The sequence below is a fragment of the Psammomys obesus genome, unplaced genomic scaffold (genome assembly GCF_907164565.1).
Source record: "Psammomys obesus unplaced genomic scaffold, mPsaObe1.curated_primary_1811, whole genome shotgun sequence".
Lineage (NCBI taxonomy): Eukaryota > Metazoa > Chordata > Mammalia > Rodentia > Muridae > Psammomys > Psammomys obesus.
The window spans coordinates 4,370,585-4,387,786 of NW_026594428.1; the positions used below are offsets into that span (position 1 = coordinate 4,370,585).

At 35.5% G+C, this 17,202-nt stretch overlaps 1 protein-coding gene across 2 annotated transcripts in view; it reads left to right on the top strand.

Moving 5' to 3' along the window:
• The window catches only part of LOC129685486 (cadherin-10), a 227,940-nt gene that overhangs the window by 59,796 nt on the left and 150,942 nt on the right, over positions 1-17,202 (top strand). For both annotated transcript variants that reach the window (XM_055619022.1, XM_055619021.1), the window contains exon 2: positions 7,688-8,032. In XM_055619022.1, the coding sequence (XP_055474997.1) occupies positions 7,802-8,032 (231 nt within the window). In that variant the 5' untranslated portion in view covers positions 7,688-7,801. The remainder of the gene's footprint in view (positions 1-7,687; positions 8,033-17,202) is intronic.

The window sequence follows — 17,202 nt, forward strand, 5'->3', positions numbered from 1 at the left end:
CAGAGAGCTGATGGCTCTGAATACATCAAGCAGCCTATGGAATTGATGTAGTTTATTTTAAAGTAAGCAGAAAAGTGAGGAATAAATGAAATAATAACTAATAAATAAATTATTAAATAAATGTCTTTATGTGTGTATTAATATAATTATCTCTATATATTCAGTTGAGAAAAATTTGTCCCATTTTTTAAAAATAAAAAACAGATCTCAAGAACACAAATTGTTAGGTTCTACGGAAGCTATAATACTTTTCCGGATACCATCGGTAACGTTGTGTCTGAAACATGCTTTGAAATGACTACCACTTTAAAACAGACCTGAACATGAATTTACACGTATGCTGTCATCTTAGATAAGCAAATTTTCTTGTTTTGTTAATTCATACACTTAATACATTTATACATGCTTTCCCCTAATCTAGGTTTATTGATGATCTAAATTTCCAAAGCATATAATGAATCCCACTCAATTTTATTGCCACAACTTAGTTTTAGCTCCTGTCCTGAACGATTTGCAGAAGAGCATATGCCCGGTCATGCAACATGTGAATACTGTCCCATGACCATTTCTTTCCCCATCACTTTGACTGCAACTTTCAATGAAATAATTCGTTAGAGAATTCATGTTTAAGTTAGACAATTCTTAACACTCTCACCCTGAACTCTTAGATGAGGAAAATGACTTGAAGGTGTCCATGTAGCCAACTGAAGGGAGCAGACACAGTGCTCACAGGTAGCCCTCAGTAATTTAGTCTCAGCGCGCCCTCCATAGAAAAAACATTGTAAACATGAGTCACTCAGAATACCTTAAAAAAATTAAGATTGTGTTCAATAATGGGTTGAGTGAAATGATTACCAGATTGTCGATTAATATTTCAAGTTTATATAACAAACTATACTCCAGATTTGACTACTGAAACCAAGAGTTTGATGCTTTTAAGAGGTAAAGCAAATAAATATTCAAATACAAATAAATAAGCCTTGCTCTTTTTTGGTTCAGTTGCAAATTGTCATTGAAAGTTCAGCTTAGCATCGAAACAGGCATTACAATAAATAAAAAATACACTACAGATCAGACCCTGTCTGCCCTCAAGAAAATAAAATCTAACTTTAGTATTACATGTTGGCTATAGATGAATAATTTAGGAGATTTTTTATAGAGTAGTTTTCCATATAAATGTGAGATACTGTCTCCCAACAGGCCTTTCAGAATACTGAAAATAAGTGAAAGCTCAGTACTGATAACATTTTCCTGCTTCTTTTTCCTGACCCTGACTGCATCACAGATGCATCTCACACAGATCTGTTTATTTATGTGCTTTTCCTCATAGAAATAACTGTCCATATGCCTTAAGAATCAAGTAGAATGCAAAGGATCACAATGCCATGTCTCCATATTTTCATGTCTCCATTGTTTCTTTGATTAATTTTCAAAAATTGTATCAATTTTTTTTTTTACTTTCAGGTACAAGAGTCTAAACACATTATAAACCAGTTTAGTTTTCACATAGCATACCATCCACACAATCAAATACACAAAATAGGCTACAACTAAGCATATACCCTATTTATTAATACATGTGCCCAAGGTTTTTTTGGAAGTGATTTAATAGATAATGATTTCTAACAAATTCTTTCTTTAGCTGTGGCTTTTTCTTGATTCTCCAAATAGCATGCATGTAAATGGAAATAATTTATATTGGTCTGGAATATATACGTATACGTATATCCGGGTGTGCATCTTGAATATATAAAGCACTATATATATATTGTTTTAAAGAAGCCACTTAAGTCCAACATCCAAGGAAATTGGGTAACAGATGGCTTCTATCTGAGCATCTTTAAGCAACCCTGAGGGCATTCTTGCTACTCATTCCATTCAATAACATAAACTCCAACTGCAGTAAGATGAGATTTCCAGGAAGCAGCAGGTTCAGTACCACAGCTGTCCTGGCACTGCTAACTTGGTCACGGATCAAGTTACATCTGGGACTCTCTCATTTGCTGCTGGGTCAAAAAAGTGGAGGAAACAGTAAGAAAAACATTAGAGACAGTGATATTTCATTCACCCCGCCTTTTGTTTACCACTCATCTATGCTTTACCCGTCAACCTTTTCAAATTCATGTGACGTTTATCTGGCTCTGAAATTGTTTTGTCAGCATGTCGGTACAGTGTGTGGCTGGAGATGTGTGAAAGGTCTGTGCTCAGGTCACATACTTGATCTGAGAAAACAAGGAATTATGACCATTTTTTTTTTGAAGACTAGCAAAGATCAGAGCTATTTTTGTGTGTTATTCTACATTGGTAACAATCCTGGCAGTGATACTAGTAATCTTCACCTTGTACCCATTGCTCATTTGAAAACATGTGTCTGTTTAAGCAGCTTATGTAAGCTCTGCCACATTAAATAAACAAATAAGGTTTCATAAACATAGTACTTTGATTGAATTTTTGCCTTTAGGTTAAATAACCAATATTCTTTCACTTTGAAACATTTTATAAATGATATTAATGTTTTGTCTAATTAAAAATTATTGACAACTGTGTGAATCCATGTATTAGTAACAATTTATGGAGCTTGCTTTAAGTTATATCTAAACAGATACGTGTGGCAGAATACTTAAAATAGAGTGATAAATATTAAATGTAGAATTACACATTTTCTGACATTAGAGCACAGTAGGTAGTGTGTAATGAACTCTTGGAAAATATGATCAAGCATATGGCCTCATTTTATTTGAGTCCTTAGTGTAATGCTTTGATTCAATTTTCTCAATTCTTTATTCTAGATGCATAAATTGGCATTACTTAAAAAAGGAAGTATTCAATGTGCTCTGACTCATTTGAATTGTAAAAATATACCTGAAAAAAATCTTTTTGTTTCTCTATTGAAATCTCATTAGAGTGTATTTATTGTGAAATTCTGAAAGTATTTAAAGTGCCCAGTCAAAATTGGCATAAATTTGTTCTTAATAATTGTTAGCACTTTATCTTATTGTGAGGGAATAAATGAGTAAATGAGTGATGGTGAAGGAGTAAAGTCTATTATATTAAGATCCTAATGAACATAACCAATTGAGGAATTACTAATTTTTTTTATTAGCCGATGGTAGTAATCAGCAGTGATGTGTAAAGACAATGAGTAACTGACATTCGTCAACGTGCCTATTACATTATAATGTGATGTTGCATACTTACATACTGAAATTAACTGGCATGGGAGAAAGTAACATTTTGATAACCATTTCATATGAGGAATGAAAATTATTAGATTACCAAACTGAAATGAGATCAGTATGGCAGTCTCAGTCATGTGTACTTTCAAAGGCATTCATTCTGTTCCTTGATCAGGAAAAACGGTGCTGGTACATGGCATACTGTGAAACAAAGATGTTTTTAACAAAACAAACAAACAAGATAAAACTTCAAATATCTAGTCATATTGTTCTGGTCTTTCCCTTTGCAGTCTTGTTTATCATCCAATAAATACAGCAAAATGTATATCTGGGCTCTGAAACATTGTACTTAAAAAGTCATAAACATTGTGAAGATTACTTCAGATACAAGGAAAGACTGTGATTTAAGATTCTCTGCATGTTTCTAGTTGTAATAAAACTAGAAAGGGGCTTTTGGAGACAGAAAATGTTGGTACACACAAACACACACACACACATTTGTGAGATCAGGAATAAAAGAGGCTAAACAGGAGTATCACTGTGATTATCAAGCCAGTATGTTACAAATAATTAAGCCAGATTAGACTGATATGCCTCATATTGTTCAAAAAAATTTCATAAGCAAATAAGAGAGAGAGAGAGAGAGAGATGCTATTTCAATCTTTCCTACGTTCCCCCTGTTCCACAAGTACATAGGCAGATAAACATTTACCCAGGAATCAGAATTTACATCAGAATTTAAAAAGCTATATATGAAGGGAATATGGGAATGCATGATGATAAAAGATAGTTTCAAAATAAGTGGTGGTTTCTTAGCTCATATTAAAGTTATATTAAATTACTTTTTAAAGTTGAATAAGAAAACATCGATTTTTACTCTTTTTCTCAAAAATGTTAGTTTGTTATCTGGAAATTATATTTTATAATTTCAATAATTTTACTACATTTCTTTGAATTCTACCACTTGGTATTTTAATTATAATGCTCTAATTCAAACCAGTATAATACTTCCTTTTTTTTAGTTTTTTTTTTTTCTGTATTAATTACACTTTACTCACTTTGTATCTCCCCCCCCCCATGGTTCCTTTCCTCCTTCTGCCCCAATCCCTCCCTTTCTCCACCCTCTGTATGCATGCCCATCCCCAAGTCCACTGATAGGGGAGGTCTTCTTTTCCTTCCTTCTGATCCTAGTCACTTAGGTCTCATCAGGATTGGCTGCAATGTCCTCTTCTGTGGCCTGGTAATGCTGCTTCCCCCTCAGGGGGAGGTAATTAAAGAGCAGGCCAATCAGTTCATGTCAGAGGCAGTCCCTGTTCCTATTACAATGGAACCCACTTGGATACTGAACTGCCATGGGCTACATCTCTGCAGGGGTCTCTGCAGACAATCATTGCAGATGCTGAGACTTATGGCCAACCTTTGGGCAGAGTGCAGGGAATCCGAGGAGAACCTCCCCTATCAGTGGACTTGGGGAGTGGCATGCATGTAGAAAGGGGAGGGAGGGAGGGATCAGGAGGGGAGGAGGGAGGGGCTTATGGGGGGATACAAAATGAATAAAGTGTAATTAATAAAAAATTTAAAAAAAAAGAAGTGGGAAACAGTAAGATCTAGAGAGGACAGGAACTCCACAAGGAGAGCAACAGAACCAAAAAATCTGAGCACAAGGGTCTTTCCTGAGACTGATACTCCAACCAAGGACTATGAATGATGAAAAAGTTTTTAAAAATTAGCTGGGTCTGAATGTTAAAATAATGTTGAAGTATTGTTTTCTTAATTGCAAACTTGTTACAGTATTTTAATTGTCCTTATTCATGATAAAGTGAGTTACAAATTAATTTAGATAATGCCCTGCAGGACTTCCTTTAAATAAGAGACTGGGGTTAAGAAAACCTGGTGGAAGATATTGTGACTTCTTTTTTTTTCCCCATGAGTCATCATTCCTTAATATACTGTAATGGGCTGTAAAGATAGATCAGTGCATAAACTGATTTCTGTGTGAACATGACAAAATGACTTTGGATCTCCAGAATACTTAAACAAAGCTAGGATTTGTGCTGGGCACCTGTAATTCCAGCGTGGGAGAATTTGGAGAAAGAGGAATCCCTGCGACTCCCTGCTCAGTCATCCTAGCTCAGTCTGCAAGTTCTAGGTTCAAGGACAGGCCCTGTTTCAAAGATAACATCAAAAGCAATCAAGGGGAAACTCCAAATAAACCTCTGTCTTCTAAACACTTAAATTCTCAAAAATAGTTATACGTGAAGACATATCCCATACAAACACTGATGTATACTTTTTATTGTTTGAACTGGTTATGTCAAACAGTTTGTATAGAAACTATAATCAAATATACTTTTGTTTACATTATCATTAAAATATGCATTTTATTGAGCATTCCTAAGCTATTTAGTAATTAAACAATTGAATATATTAAAAAATTGAATAATAAAAATATGATTCCACTCATCATGTAGAGTTTTGATTACATATTAACAATGTTTAAATGTATAGTAGTCACTAATTTCCAAAATATCAGTTCTTTATTATATTTATTTGTAGTTTATAGCTGTACATAGATTAAGGAACAATATTGAATATTGTTGCTTTCAATTTTGTTAATGATGGAAACAGATGAGCTGAGTAAACTCTTACCTTAAAATAAGTCTTAGTATTTTAGTAGAACATAGTAGAAACATTAACTTGTATACTTCTTTACCCATAGAAACAGTATAGAATTCTAGCCAGTGTAACATATCCTGATTCATAGAAAACAAATAACATTTTGATAAATGTTGTTACTACCTAAAATGTAATCAATATGAGTGTTTGAAACTCATGACTCTGGGATGTAAAACCACTTTATGAACTAGCTCATTGCTAAACTCCGGTAGAGTATTACATGGTATATTAAAATAGAGTTCATATTGATCACATTATATGACTTCATGTGCTCAGTATCATTTAATACACTCAAGGGAGATACTGATTCACCATTAATCTTATTTCTAGAGAACATTTGCATTAACCTTTCAATCATTTTAATAATAAAGGAAAAGAAAACCAAACAAATTGTTAACAAATATCACTGAGTGAAAGCATAAATGTGCATCCCAGAGTACTTAGAACGCTTTTCATAGAACACACATAGAATTTAATCCTGTTGTTCTTGAAATAATTTAGAACAATTAGATCTTATAAAAAGATAGTATGTATCTGCTAAAAAGTTTTAGTAATCAAAGAAATTTAAAAAATAAGAATTCCTCGAAATACTAATAAAACACAAGTAATTGTAATTATAAAATTTGTTTTCATACACAAATATTTGACATTTGCTTATACAGCAGGAAATAATAGATATTTGCATCATCATATTTCTACATTCTTTGTTATTGACAATGACTAATTAATTTCTCTGACATGCAAGACTCTGTTTCAGACACTGAATATGCCAGTAAGGAAGAAATGCAAACATTCCATTCCACCTCAGGTTTTTATGTGTTAATAGAATGTGCCCTTGATAAACAAGTACAACATATGTAGTATATTGTGGTGTATGAAATGTCAGAGTGGATATCAAATCAAGAGTTGGAGGATAAGATCTAAGCACAGATCAGCAGAGAACCCTAGCAGAAGAAATCATGCTCCCTCAATACTAAGAGAATTATAGCTTTAGAAGAGTCATTTTAATGGGTTGAAATAAAGGGCTAAAGTTGTGTGGGCTAAAGAGAAATAGTTGTGTGACTTAGCACATCACTGTGAAATCAATTACCACATATTTGGGTAAATATTGTTTTTGCTCAGAGTGCATTGTGTCTTCATGCAGAAACAAGATATCACCCTACTCACATTACAACAAAGATGCATATAGCACCATGAGTAGATGTATATGGCACCATGAATAAAGCCTCCTACTCACTACTCACTTCATTACAAATCAGTTCTCTGTAGTAGTGCGTTTTCTACTGAAGAAAAAAAGCCTGGTGATCCATAGACTATCAAAGTAGGAAGCATAGCCTTCAGTATAAGGCCATTCCTGTTGTCCATATATTTGTTTCTTTCTGTTTTGTTTTTTTTTAACTTTCTGTATTATATGATTATATTAGAACAAGTTATAGTACTACTTAGAAACTATTTAAATAATGTTGCATTTCATAAGTTTTCCTCATAATTCCTATAGTTCATTTAAATAAAATTCTATTTTCAAAGTTTAATTTTATGCTAAATTATAGAAGATGACACTCATAATGGCATTTTCCTACAAAGTTTAGGGATTACAAGTCTTTAAAACTGTGTTATAAGAGAAAGGGTCATTATCATGTTAGCTGCTTATTTGAAAGAAAGTATTCATAACTCTTTTCTTGAATTGTAGATATCCCTCCAGACAAAACATTATTTTAAGAAAGAGAAAAAGATAGTGTTTCTTTTTGTATTTACTTAATTATTTTCATTTTAACATTGTAATAAAAAGCCATGTTTTCCATTAACTGTTTATTTGCTTGTTTGTTTGTTTAAAGCTCTTGGAAATATGTATGCAGCATTAATGAAACGTTGGAAGACTGTTGAGATCTGATAACATAAACAGAACTACATCTTCATTATCTACACTGGAATTTTTAAAGAAGTGAACTATGACAATCTCTCAGTACTTGAGACTGTTCGTTTTCTGGGCATGTCTGCCTTTCTACTGCTCTCCAGAGTTAACATTCAGAAGGACTCCTGGGATTCAGCAAATGACAGCAGAATCCCATGTCCCAAGGAATGATGGTAAAATCCTTCACCGTCAAAAACGTGGCTGGATGTGGAACCAGTTTTTCTTACTGGAAGAGTACACAGGATCTGATTATCAATATGTTGGCAAGGTAGGTCTGTGTTAAAAAGACAGTTATATTCTTAATTTATATGTGTAACCAAGGAATATTGAGGATGTGCAAGATTCCAGTAACTTTTAATTTGATTCTCTAAACATCCATAAATCCTTTTTATTTATGCAACACCAATTGTACTTTGAGAATCTGTGGGATGAATGTAATATATGAAATGCCTGAACTCTTTACAGGCTTCAATTTTTCACTTCTCACACGTGAAGAAGCTACTGAGGCTGAATTTTCATAGAAACTGTTAGTGAAGTCCTTTAAATGGCCATGTGTGTTTAAGCTAACAATGTTTACTTCAGCATTACATATGCTTATAAAAAGTATATTTAGTCCTTTACAAATTGAGAAGTAAGTAAAAATATGTTCCATTGGCAAATAAATTTCTTATTTATAATAAAACATGTTTCTATAATTTTTTTGTCCTATATTTTTCTTAAATCATATGTGGACATGATTTTTTAAAACTTGTAAGGCAAGAATGGACAAAGGCAGATGTTTCTTGAAAATGTGTTTAGTTTCATCCAAATTTTAAAAAAAGATACTTTCTGGAGATAATAAATTCCATTGGTTTAAAAATGTTGATATATTTTGATATATTTCAAGTATTTTATTTGTGTTAAGTATGTGATAAAGGGAGAAAGTAGCACAAAATTTGAAATATGTATTGACTGAACTAAGGAGGAAAATAAATCACAAACATAGCAACTTCAGCAGAAGACAAGAAGAAGCATATTTTCCAGGTGAGGCTAAATGAAAGGTTGACAACAATGTAAAGGGATTTTTTTTAATTATTTAATTCAATCTCCATCGTAGACACCCTGTCCTCTCCTTCCAATCCCACCCTTCATCCCTCATTGCCTCTCCCCTAGTCTTCAGAATAAGGGAACTCCAACACCCCAGACATACCTGATCATCTATTCACAAGGGACTGAGTTCCACTTCCTTCCCTGTATCTTATAGGGAAGTCCCATCAGGGGAACTGATTAAAAAGCAGGCAACATAATCTATGTCATATATAACTCCCACTCCCCTAACTACTGTACCAACATGAAGCCTGAGATGCCCATAGGACTTATCTTCTTGGGGTCTGTGCATTGTAATATGTCTATCTTGTATTATTATATGACTAAATTCCGCTCACAAGTGCGTATATACCATGTGTGTCTTTCTGAGTCTGTATTGCCTCACTCAGGATGATCTTTTCTAGTTCCATCCATTAGCCTGCAAATTTCATGATTTCCTTGTTTTTAATGGCTGAGTGGTATTCCTTATGTATCTTAGAATGAGAAATTTTGAGGTTGTGAATACTGCCACACAAAAGTAAACAACAGAAATTCAAGATATGGAAACAATAAACAGATTTGCTTTCTTGTTTTGTGGTCATAGTAGTTACTCAATTTCACCAATTTTACTTCATCTAATCTTTAAGGGGGATTTACTAAAATGAGTATTATAGTCTATGGCTTCTCCTGATACTCAAATTACTCCTCATATCAATATCTTAAAGTCAAGAACTGTATTCAGGTCTTTGTCTAGTGCTTAGTAACTATTTTAGCTAATTTAATGATTGCTAGTCATATTGAATAACACTTCCTCAGCAATCTGGTGCCACTTGGTCATTTGGCATAGAAAAGCTAGTCTAGAATTTAACATTAGTCTGGCCAATTAAAGTTAGAATCTACTTACAATGTATGAATAATGATATTTAGAAGCCAACTAAAAAAACTATGATGTTCCTACTCTGCTATATGAAAACCTAGAAGATTTCATGGAATGTTTTTTGGATTTCATAGAATGTGTAAAATAATTCCTATGTTAAAAGTATGTCATGATCTACTATTCCAATAGGTTAGTATTAGAATACATTTCAACTCCCAAAAGTTTCTCATTTCTATTTCCATATTTCTATTTCATATTTATTTTATTACTTTTACATCCTTGTAGCCAATTTCCTTCTCCCATCCAAGTCCCTTCCTTTCTCCCTCTCCTTTTCTCCCTTTACTTTTCCTCAGAAAAGGGAAGCTCCCTTTTCCATCTACCCCAGCTCATCAAGTTATGTCAGAACTGGATGTGTCCTCTTGCCTCTGGCATGTCAAGGTATTCCAGCCAGGGAAAAGTGATGGAAAAGCTAGGACATGAGTTCTTGTCCCATTCAGTCCCTACTTCCCTTACTAGAGTACCTTCATCAAGCCTGTGCTGTCCATCTGCTACATCTTTGTAGAGGGCCTAAGTCCAGTACATGTGTGGTCCTTGGTTAGGGCTTCAGTCTAAGCAAACCCCTCTTTGCTCTCCTCAGTTGGATTTCTTGCTTTATCTGTGGAGCTCCTGTCATTTTTTGGGTCCTTTTCTTTCTCTTACCACTATTCACCAATACTCCCTAAGCATCGACCAAGGTTTGGTCATGAGTCTCAGCATCTGTTTTAAGGCACTGCTGGGTAGAGCCTCTCAGAGAACAACTGACAGGCTCCTGTCTGCAAGCTTAGAAGCATGTCATTCATAGTGTCAGGGGTTGGCACTCTCCGACAGTGTGGGTCTTTGATTGGGCCAGGCATTGGCTGGGCATTCCCTCAGCCTCTGCTCTGTCTGCTCTAGCTTTATCCCTTCATATCTTGTAGGCAGGGTGTCGGGAAAAGCCACCTATAGTGGTTATTTTCAAAATTCTACTGCATTTGGGGGTTTTGGGCCTCTACCTTTCTTCCACCAACCCCCCAACTATCAGCAGGAGGAGAAAAGATTAGTGGGGAAAAGGGACCCAGACCCTTTTACTTTTCCAAGCTAGTTAGAGTCAAGGAGTTCTTTTAGAGCCCTAGACCAATATCTGTCAACTGAAGACCCACCTATCAGGCTCCTCCATGCCACTGTGCCTCAAAGCAATTATCTCCATCCACGCCAAACCTTCACACTGTCTTTGGTCTCTGGTCTCTGGTCTCTCCAAACTGCCACACACTACACACCAACACCAACTGCCATACAGAATGCCACACTGTCTCTTACTCGGCCTCAGATATATACTCTCAGATTCCTAGAGAATGCCCCTCTCCAGCCAGTACGTGAAAGGCCATAACAAGCTGGTAATGATCACATCCTGCATGTGACAATTAAAAGGTATGGATAAACTGTAGCCCAACTAAAATCCCACACTTGGGATTAAAACAAAAGCCTATTTATATAACATACAAAGAAAACAAAACTTCCATTACATTAGGGTAAATGTTGGGTCAAAGTTTTTGGGTGGGTTGGTGTTCCCCACTACACTAGTCTTCTAGTAATGTAGAGGAGGATGTCCTCTTCAGTCTCGATGGTCTCTGCTACTAGGAGTCTTTGATTGAATCCCCTCATATCCCCCCAGGAGCCTGTCCTGACTTAGGTCCCTGGCTTGTCACAGAGATGTTCCCACCCTGTTTCTCTTTACTTTAAGCTCTTCGGTCTTCTCACCCTAACTCTCCTCAGGTCTGATTTCTACCCTCTTAACTCTCTGTGGCCCCTCTCCTACTATATTCCCTCTCTTTAGCCACTACCTCTGTTTATTCTAACTCTCCTTCCTAGTGAGATTTATTCATCCTCACTTGGGTCTTCCTTATTACTTGCTGACATCAAATTAAATTGAGAAAAACTCAAAGCAATTCGACTAAAATCTGGGCAAGACAAAGCTGCCCATGGTCTCCATACCTCTTCAGTATGGTACTTGAATTTCTAGCTAGAGCAATAAAAACACTAAAGGAGATCAAGGGGATACAAATGAAGAAGATGAAGTCAAAGGATTGCAATTTGCAGATGATATTATAGTGTATGTAAGCAACCCCAAAAATTCCACCAGAGAATTCCTTCAGCTGATAAACAGCTTCAGCAAAGTGGCTGGATACAAAATTAATTAAAAAAAATTAGTAGCGCTTCTGTACTCAAATGATAAATGGACTGAGATAGAAATTAGTTATACTACACCCAATAGCCACAAATAATATGAAGCATTTCCGCTTAACTTTAACCAAGCAAGTGAAAAACCTGTATGACAAGAACTTCAAGTCTTTGAAGAAAAAAATTGAAGAATATATCAGAAGATGGAAAGATGTCCCATACTCATGGATTGGTAGGATTAACATAGCAAAATTGGCCATATTACTATAGTCTCCATTTTTAAGTTCCATTTCATTTTTTTCCTTATATATTACCACAAAAAAAAAATACTATAATCAAGGCAACTTACAAAAGAAAGTGTTTAATTGGCCTGACAGTTTCGTAGTACAAGTTGGTGGAGCATAGGCAAGAAAAACATCTGAGAGGTCACATCTTGTTACACAAGAAGAGGCAAATAGAGACACACTGCGTACAACTAGCATCGGTTAAAATATCAAAGCCAGCAGCTGTGACACATCTCCTTCAACGAGGGCAACACCATAATACTTTCAAAACAGTTCCATGAACAGTGACAAAGTGTTGAAACATATGAGACCATATAGGTCATTCTCACTCAAACCACCATATTCCAAGTCTGTTTTATAATTTCTGTGGTTTATTCATTTTGTAGTCTATAAAATAGTTGTTTGAAGCCTTTTTGCTATTGTTCATATGTTAATACTACATAAACAGCTCATATTGTATCAATTACTTGTAATTTACATATCTTATTTTAGGTATATACGCCAAAAGACCTAAAATATTATATATATATATATATATATATATATATATATATACTTTAAAGAATGCAGTTTGATTGTAATAAGTATTTCTTTATAAAATACAGACTTCATCAAATTTCCTACATATTCTTTCCATTGTTAATTATGAAAAGTTATTATATACTCATTTTTCTTTAGGAAATTGTCCTTAGTTTTTAACTTCCTTTAAAACAGACATTGCTAAATATACTAGTGGTTTTCAGTCTCTCTAGATTGATTTTGCTGTAGATTTAGTATGTGTTCTAATTACAGGCATATGGGGGAATGGTGACAGACAACCCACTGGAGGAGGAATGTCTTGGGGCTGAGAATAGGAAGCAATAAAGAGAATGTCTCTGGTGGGATAAGGACATAAGTATGAGGCACATATATAGTGAAAGTTTTTTATTTTTTTTTCTTTTTGTAAAAGAGTTACATTTCTTCAAGTAAGAACTCTTTATTCAGTATAGCTTTGAAGTTGAAGGCTCTTTAGGAAAGCATGCAGTCAGCAAAAAGAGCTCAAAGTAACATCTCACTTTCAACAATTTCTCTTTCAGCGGGTAACTGCATTTATTTCGCCTTCATTTTTCTGTCTGTTTAAACAAGAGTGTGTTTATGCCAGTGAACAGATCATATATGCACTTTTATAAATACAAATGCATTATTAATGTAAAGGATATTTAAAACCTCATTAGGAAGAAAAAAGAAATAGGGCAGACAAGCCAGAGGCTAAACTGTGACTACCATGACTCCTTGCAAGAAGTCAAGCAGTGAAGTCAAGGCATTTCTTTGCTCTGTCCCTGCAGTGAAGGAATTTGGCCTAAGTTACACAATCGCGTTAGTGGTTCATAGTTAAAATACACCTATAACTGCTTTTCCTTTCCCACAAGTTATTCCGAACACTGAAACTTAAGACATTCCTTACATTCAGGAATTTGTAGTAATGCATGCAAATTGTCTAGACAACTGTCTAGACATTATCTTTTCATGGAAAATGTTAAATAATTGAACCACAGTCATTTTAACACTTTCTCCCTACTTCAACATGTTGAAGGTTCAGAAAAACCATGATTATCAACTCATACGCTTTACTCTTTGGATATCTTTTTACATTTATGTTCTAATGACAATATCCTATCATGAAAACACTTCCTCAAGAAATAATTTCAAATTTCTAAGCTTTCATATATTGGAGTGTAAAACCAGCAATGGAATTAACACATACACACACACACACACACACACACACACACATTTATATTATATGCATATTTTTTCTTAGGTTGGACCTCACAATGTAGCCCTGGCCTCAAACACATGATCCTATTATTGTGTGGCAAAATGTTTCCTGAAGAAACACAATACCTATATCTATGCATCCCAGGTAGGAATCCCATGAAAGACTAAAGTATTCACACTGTTTGGCGCAATCCCTGATTGCCCCTTAAGCTGGGAAACCCTCCTTCTGTCCTCCTTTCCTAGAATCCAAGGAAGCCTTCAAACAAAGAAAAGGTAACAAGAGCCCAGTTCTGCACTTTTGGCTGTTACAGTCTCCCCACTGATGCTGCCAGCCACCTAAATCCCCATCTATGTGCTCAGCTCTTGACCTTATTTGGGTACAAACCTAGTTCCTAGTTGACAAATTGTTACCCTTCACCTACACTGTGTAAAATTTCCCCAATCTTTTTAGAATTGAACCTGCCTAAGAGAAATAATTAATAAACCTAGCTTTATCTCTTTTTAATATGGTCTAATTTGGCCTCTATCTGCATCTCTGAGAGAGCAAAAAAGCCTGTTAGATACCACCGAAGTCCTTTCTGGTGAACCAATGAATTTTGGGAAGTTGTTTGCAGGAGTATGGGTGACGGGTTATTTACATAAGCAAAAATGGTGGAAAGCCAGTATAACTAGCAGTACCAAAAGTCCCCCTTGCCCAACATATGAGGCACCACACAAAGCTGGGAATCTGGAGCACAGTGCACAGCCTGCAGACAGCTCTTTGGGTTAGAGAATCTCACTTGGTCTAACACTGTTTCTTGGCAAGTTTTGTTTCATGCATGCATCTTATCCCTTCTCATAGTCTTGACAGTGTGTCTTGTCTGTCATCATTGATTGTTTCTTTCTTTGCTTTCTCAGTTCCTTTGAGCTTTCCCTTTTTTCTTTGCAGCTTGGCTGTCTACAAGAGGGACTCGGTTTTCGTTGCATACTATAGCAAGGAGGAGCCTTGTGAATGTGGTCAGTTTCAGGGACATTGTGAAGCTTTTTTAAGTTGTTTATATTTCTGCTTAAGGAGCTTCCATTCAGGATGGAATATTTCAATCTCTGACAAAACTGTTACATAGCATTTCCTGCCTCATTTTCTAGAAGGCTGGCATTTTCATCCGGTATTACCTTATCCAACTGCTCTTCCATTTACTTTGGTTTCTAACTCACATACAGTTGTAAGAAAATTACTGATGTCATTTATTAAACAAACTATGCATTTATACAGTAATCCTTCTCAAATCATACAAAGAACCTTAAGTAGACTTTAATCAAGTCAGTTCCTGAGAATAATCCCCAAATATAGAGAAATTAATATCATGAGTGAAGAGGGACTGTTATCAGTATAATACACTTCAAGACTAAGTTCTCAGCACAAGGGAGATTTATTTGCCCCAGAGGGACACAGGACAGGGAATAAGAAACAAAGACAGGAGACAAAGATGAGGGAGAAGGGGGAAAGGAACAAGAGAAAAGAGTGACAGATATTTATTCCAGAGGCACAAAGGATTTCCTGTGGCTAGAGAGGAGATAGATGTGCCCAACAGGGAAATAGAACTTTAGAAAGGTAAAAAGGGAACTGCTCTGTTAGGATCAGGTGTTTAATTTTAATTATGAATGCTAATTAGGTGAGCCAAAAGGGGACTTTTGATTTCTAAACTTCAATACTTTTGATAGCTGGAACTTGGTAGTTACTCTCAGGAGGAGGAAGTGGCCAAATAAGGGAATAGACCTTAGATAAGGGAATGGCTACCTTTGGAAATTCACTCTAATGGTTTTTAGAGAGAGAAAGGGAATAGAGGAGAAAAGCAAGGCTTGCCAGCTTCATGTTTACCATGCTTTCGCTGGCTAGAGCCCCTTCAAAAGAAGGCAACCACTTATTTGATGTAAGTCTGTACGGTAGAATAATGTAAGTCAAGATAAACGAAACAAAACAAAACAATATACAAACCAAACAAACAGAAGACATGATTATATAAAAGTATATAGAAATCCATAGCAGCTTTGTCCAAGTGTAACAAAAACATTCACCAGAATTCACTGGTAGAGACGGTCTCCAGCTCACCCTGCCCTTTTTAATGTTTGTTTAAATGCTCTTAAATTGTTTGCATTTCTTCTAGAAGTCTCAATTGTTTAGCATTCTTGATAAAAAGAAACCAACTTCATCTATTTATTAAATCTATATCATTTTGTTTCCTTAAAATAATGGTGCCTTTTGAGAGGCACAGCAATAATTGTTTTTTATTTTATGGCACTAGTCATCTAGTTATTGTGGTAATTCCTCGTGGTTCTGTGGGATATTGTTTCTTGTAGCTTGTCCTTGTTTTATGCTTCTCTGTATAGCATATAGTCTACAGTGTACATTCATCTTCTATCTAAAAAACCAGTGGAAAAGACCTGCCTCCTGACATTTTTTTCTTTTCTGTTCAGAAACAGCAACACTGCTTGTTTAAGTATCTTGTAGAGCATTTGACACCACAATAATTTAACAGTGAATGAAGCTGAACTGTACCATGGTTGAAGATGTTGGAAGAAATCATTCATTTTGCCCATCATCCCTCTACTACAGACTATTTTCTTAGTAACCTATGTCCCCAGATTGAACAGGGAGAACTCAACATTTTCTGTATTGATGAATCTACCTAGAAGTTACCTTTTCATCCTCAGGAAATACTCTGGCATTGGTGTACTTAAAAATCAAAACAAAACAAAAACAACAGCAACAAAAAACCACTTTTATATCTCTTTCTCCCTACTCTACCCCAACCCCTTCCAACACTGCAACACCAGATAGAAGAGAGAAAGGGTTAGTAGGAAAGGGGACACAGTTCTCTTAGCTGCTTCCTGCTGGTTAGGGTCGTCAGGTTCCTTGGAGCCAGTCCAATCCTCATTTCAGGAGATCTCCAACTTCTTGTTTCACGACAGCAACCAAGAACAGCAAGTGGGACGCAGGAGCAGCCTTGTACTTTCTCAGAGCCCACACTCTCTGGGCTCTTGCAATTATTTTCTCTCCAGAGTCCTTAAATTTAAGCTATCTACAGCTGGCAAAGAGCTCTTTTTAGAGCCCCCAGGAGTCAAATAGTTTGCTGCTGTGGAATATCTGAGTCAATCCTACATCAAACTCTTGGGATTAAAAAAAAATCATATTTATACTCACAACACTGTGATTTTCTTTTCCTCAGAATTAGGACAGTGATCCAGCTAAGCATTATTCAACACATGGGAAAGATACCT